The sequence below is a fragment of the Anabrus simplex genome, chromosome X, assembly GCF_040414725.1.
Source record: "Anabrus simplex isolate iqAnaSimp1 chromosome X, ASM4041472v1, whole genome shotgun sequence".
NCBI lineage: Eukaryota > Metazoa > Arthropoda > Insecta > Orthoptera > Tettigoniidae > Anabrus > Anabrus simplex.
Window position 1 is genome coordinate 147,430,315 of NC_090279.1, and position 6,000 is coordinate 147,436,314.

General features: G+C 35.3%; 1 protein-coding gene across 1 annotated transcript in view; it reads left to right on the forward strand.

Moving 5' to 3' along the window:
• The window catches only part of LOC136886717 (uncharacterized), a 420,809-nt gene extending 418,548 nt beyond the window's left edge, over positions 1 to 2,261 (forward strand). Inside the window, exon 32 of the mRNA XM_067159522.2 lies at positions 1,242 to 2,261. Coding sequence (XP_067015623.2) covers positions 1,242 to 1,827 — 586 coding nt within the window. The 3' untranslated portion in view covers positions 1,828 to 2,261. The remainder of the gene's footprint in view (positions 1 to 1,241) is intronic.
• The last annotated feature ends 3,739 nt before the right edge of the window (positions 2,262 to 6,000 follow it).

A 6,000-nucleotide genomic window follows, 5' to 3' on the forward strand; every position in this document is an offset into this window, starting at 1 on the left:
CTGCGTCATCTTTATTCACAGAAGTTTATATTTTAGAACAGTTAGTGGACAATGATAGTGATGTTGATGAAGCAACAACTGGCTTGGATGATTGAATAGTGAATAATATAACTGAAAGTGAACATTATATTGCATTATATTCTGAGATGAACTGCAGAATCAAGTCCAGATGGCAAACTCAACAAAATTAGCACCCCCTCCACCCCTCATTTCAAAGAATATGTTACCAAAAAAAAAATAATAATAATAATTTTGACGATTGTGTAATTTTGTGTTTTTTCATTCTTTTCCTGTATAGCTAGCCCATTTTTAAACATATAATGTACTGTGAGCCTGAGCAGTAATTTATATCGGTGTTTATTTATATGTGTGCGCAAAAACCTAAATTGTAGGCTATGTCATTGCTTCTAAAACCTTACCCTAATGCAATCTTTTGCAAGTAATTTCACAAATAATATATATATATATAGGAGAACCTCATTAATGTGGACCCCATTATTCCGGACTTCACTTAATCCGGAGAGCCGTTTAATAATAATACATAAGTGCAATCACAGTATAAAGCTGAGTTACGAGTGCAGAAAGCTCTGAAACAGATGAATATGACCAGGATGAAGCAGGCGATATTATTAACCCTAAGCCAGTACTTAGTGAAATTAAAGACAATCTAAACATTGTCATTAAACTTGTTGAAAATAACACTACCCGTATATTCTGAAGATTTAAAGCATCTGGGTGAGTTAATTATTAAAGAAATTGTCAAAGGAAGACAACAAAAGATCAGCAGTTTCTTCAAACCAGTGAGCGTGTCATGTGTGGTCAATGAAGGGGTGCCTTGATTGTCATCTAAGTCCCTACTGTATTTTGTAGGGCCTAATACTGTATTGCATTATATCTTGTATACTAAATAACCTTTGTATTTCTTAATCCGGACTTTCATTAAGTCGGACAACCTAGAGCCTCAATTAGTCCAGAATAATGAGGTTCTACTGTATTTTCAGATCAGTAATTTGTTTAAAGCATAGTTAATCATATGACAGTTCCTGAAAATATTTGTGCAAAAGTTAATGAACTACCACCCAGCAGTTTAGATGTGATGTTTTGTTCTGGAAGTTAAGACAGACATACACAATGTCATTTCATTCTTTTGTATAGAAATTGTTTATAATAAGCTAAACTAAAGCTTGTAGAAAGAACATGAGTGAGTAAATTCTAAAGGAGTAATCTCTGGTCTCTTTCAGGTTGTCACCCAGTACAAAGGAAAACTCTTTGCCTCTTCCTGCAGTAGAAGAAGAGCACTCGTGCCCCCAGAGCCCCTCCAAGAGACAACTGCATGTGTGTGAGGTGTGTGGGGAGAGGTTTTTGGCTGCCTCCATCCTATTTGCTCACACAAAGAAACACACCCAGGAAGAGTCGTCGTCTTCTCCTGAAAGAAATACGGTGTTGCAGGATAGACTCAGGCCTTCTGTCCGAAAGAAGCAGAGTAATCTTTGTCCTTATTGTTTAAAAAGGTTTAAGGGAAAAAAGAATTTCATTCAACATCTTAAGCAACACTCGGATGCGAAAGCTTGCAAATGTTACATGTGTGACAAAACTTTTTTAACGTACTATAATCTCTTTGTTCACATGCGAACTCATACCAAAGAACATATCTATCCCTGTTATATCTGTCAAAAAACATTTGCACATCCGACAACATTGCAAATACACATCGAAAAAATTCACACGAAGAAACGGTTCAAATGCTTTTCTTGTGAGAAGTCTTTTATGTCCGTGATCAATCGCAGTGCACATATGAAGAAGCATCATGAGAATGAGCCTGTATAGGAATGTGTGACGACTTGAAGACTTGGAAGTGTGCGCTCTGTGACTGTTTTTTGAGTGTAAATTTCAGTTGAACTCCTGCATGAAATCTCACAACTAATGTGTATATAGCTCATTTTGTATAGTTTTTAATAGAATGTCTCAAGCTGATAGTTTATTTGTAAATATTTAGAGACTTATTTGTATAATTTTTTGCTGCTGACGAAGTTTGTATACATACATACAGTGTATTTTAATAGCGTAAGACTTCTTTTTGTGATATTTCTTTCCATATACTCTTATAACGACGTGAAGTGAGTTTTCAAAAAAATGTTTAGTATTTCAAACTTAATTTTATTTTACTGTTACCACGTCTCAGGTTCGTCCGCATCATATGAAGTAATGATAAATTGGGTACAAAAGAGGATAAGCTTTACATTTTAATAAAAGTATATGAGATGGCAACTTCTTCTTCCTTCTTCCGTCTATTTTTTTTTTTTTTTTTTTCAGACCACATTGGATCACTTTAATCAACCCTTGGTTTGTCGATTTCTTGATAGGAACTGTCCAAGCCTTGCGGTCCTCCCAGTACTTCTTCATAAGAGTTGATATTCTTGCCCTTTCTTTTGTCAAAAATATTCTAGTTGGGATTTTCTTCTTTGTAAGTGTAAAAGAAAGTCATATTTTTCAAGTGTTGTATTTACATTTTTGTTATCCATAGTGTCATCTGGTGTAAGGCCAGCTGACGTCCACTCTCGGGTAAGTAATTAAAAACTTGAGGGCATAAAGCCCTCATCCATTACGAACCATCCAGGCATGGTTAGCTGAATAGACACTCTACACACAAGCCACCGCATGATGCGACTAGTCTCCATCATGTCTAACAATAGACTCGAAGTTTGCCAGCAAGGCAACACGAAGCAGAAGTTGGCTGGAAAGCGGACGAGCCTCGAGAGAGAGACTCGCTCTACAGTAGTCCAACACCGGACCGAAAAATAACTGATGACAGGAGGGATATACATAATACTTAACGATAGAATATAACTCATGTGATAAATACCTACATTGTATTAGTCTTTTACTATATGTTAATTTTAGTTCAAGTCTCTCCAAGGCCTTTTAAAAATTAGTTTTATTTTATATATATATGTAAATCTGGTGCCTGATTTTATTTCAAGGTATATACAAGGCAAAACATGTACCATTTTAGTTAACATGTCAATGTAAATCAACAAAGCCAAGACTTATTGTATTGATTAGGTGGTCAAATTAATAAATGAACTTATTGTTATTACTCCAATAGAATATAATTCTACAAACGGAGAGGATGCAATTAAGCTTAGCGATATCAGCCGCGCAGAAAATAACAGAACTAAGTTGGAATTAAATTCCTAAGTGACACGGATTTCAAAGGCAAGACAGCCGGGCCAAAAATGTAGTGGGGAGAGGCTTAAGACACGTCCCCAATGGGACAAAATTCATCTTTCTATCTTCTGTTATCTGTTAGTTTTTGATTGTTTGTTTAGATGGAATAATGTTTCTGTGGCATATGTGACTTGAGGCTTTATGACTTTATTGTAATGTTTGATTTTTGTGTTAATGGATGATCATTTCTTTTTGTAACTTTCCCATGTTAATTTTTGTGCCTTAGGGCCATTTTCTCCAAATCGAGTTAAACCTGGTATAAATTAAACCTGTTTAACTTTAGTACCTAGTTTAAACTTGCGTCCATTTTCTCCACCAATTTCTGACACTCGTTTAGTTTAAACGGGCGAGCTGTCGTTGGCGCTAACGTTGGCTGCACTGAAGGAATAGTCGAAGGCATGGTCGATTGGAATTGGCCAATCAGAGCCAAGTAATTCAATGACCGATATTTTTGTAATAATATCAGCTGTTTGTGGCGAATTAATGCTATCGTACGTAGTGAATAAAGAAAAAATTCGGAGGGATATTAGCTTTACTGATAAATAAATTGTTTACATTTGTGCAAAGTGTTGTCATATAATTTTACCTATTGCTGTCTACAATCTCTTGGAACGCACTTTTATTTCTTATTTTTCTCTGTCATGTTTTACCATAAACAAGTACCGTGGGCCTAATACGTGTCTTTTGATGTCTGTATTGTCTTACGGAACACACGGGAACGTTGAAATATTAAAATCTTGGTCTTTCAGCAATAGGCATACGGTATTCCTTTCCTCAGAAAATCAACATTTATGTGAATTTCAAGTAAACAAATTCCAAGCATGTTCGGGATCTATCTCCTATTAAAATCCATCGCCCTCGGCCTTGGATCCAGCAGACAGACCACTGAGGATGTATTATTTGGAGATGTATTACTTGATTCCATATTCGTTTATAACATAACCAAGTTCGTGATATGTCGTACTGTATGCATAATACTCTTCTCCCTATAGCATTAATATTTCTATTGCTGGTATGCTGGCAATATTTACGATGAAACATTCTTAACTATAATTTAATCTATTACAAGTTTACTAGCAAGCAAGAAACACTTTGTTTTTCTGATCCTATAAATATATAATCTAGTGATTAGAAATTGTATACCACCGCCTCTCCTACCGTGCCGGTCAACATTCTGATGGTAAAAGTATTTTCGACAAACTGGATTCGAACCATCTAGTCATGGATTCGGACGATGCTGAACTAACGTTTTAGCGACCACAGCCACCAGGCACAGCATGACGAGCGGACGTATTACACGACTTATGTAGGAATATTTTTATTCTTCACATTACAGTATTCATACCACCAACAGTATTTTACAGTATATAATGTTATAAGGAGACTGCAATTTAAGGTCTGTGGTCCCCGTTGTTTATAAGAAAAATGCCTGCTGCATTATATCTTAAAGCAACCAGAATCATTGCCTCATGGGAAATAGCATTATTTTGTGCAGTTGACGTTTTAAATGAATCCTTCTTCGATACTAGACAATCCTTGCTGTTCGCTTATGAATTATAACTCCATCAAAAAAACGCCGTTACATCCGATTTTCCAAAATTGTAAATTTTTGTTGGAATGCGGCTTCTTAACCTCACTTGCACATCAAAATTATTTCCTATTTAACCAAAGACTTCAATAAATTCTCCCATTTTTCTAATGCTAATACTAGGTTATAATTTTAGTACGTTTTCTAGTAAAGAGCTGCAGTACTGGTAGTCAAAACTAACCCTTCTACTAGGAAAATCACAGATACGTTAATAAAATGTCAAGAAGGTTGAATATAAACAGCAGTTTAAACCAACAATATAGAAGGTTTAACTTTGAACCAAGTTTAAACTTGATACAAAGTTTAAATCAATATGGGGAAAATGAATGTTAGTTTAAAATAAACCTAGTTTAAACTCATTTGGGGAAAACGGCCCTTAGATAACTTGTTCGTCCTTATCTGAATTGAAGGTTTTTTATTTAAATTATTTGTTATTAACTCATCTAGATATTTGAATTGTGTTGCAATTTTAATTTTAGTACCGTTAATATGTGTTTCTTTCAATGGTGTTGGTTTTTGGAGTATAATTTCTGTTTTCTCAAATTATATTTTAAGGCCAGTTTTATTTGCAATAGTATGAAGCTCTGATACTTCAGTTTTTGCTTCATCTAAATCTTTGGCTAGTAATGCCATGTCAGCTGCAAAACCAAGACAGTTTGTTTGGATTTTCCTACCTATTTTAATATTTGGAGGGCATTTCCTAAACCATTCTCGCATTAATATTTCTAGTGCACAATTAAATAGTAATGGTGATAAGCCATCACCCTGCCGTAACCCAGTAGTCACTTCGAATGGGTCTTATAATTCGCCTCTGAACTTTACTTTTGATTTGGTCTCTGTAAGAGTTAATTTTATCATATTTATTAATTTTGGATGGCAACTACAAGCAAAACACATTTAGTCAGTTTCTGAGGGGGTTTTTTTAATTACATTTTCCACACTGTCCTATTTGATTATTTCTGCTTTCGTCACTGGTTAAATCCATCAACCCTTCAGCGGCAGGGAACCAAATCAAATCAGTCACTCTGATCTGCATTTAGGACAGCCGTCCAGATGGCAAATTCCCTATCTGTTGTTTTCCTAGCCTTTTCGTAAATGATTGCAAAGAAATTGGGGGCTGATGACCTTAGATGTTAGGCCCCTTTCAACAACAAGCATCATCAGCAAAGAAACTGGAAATTTTG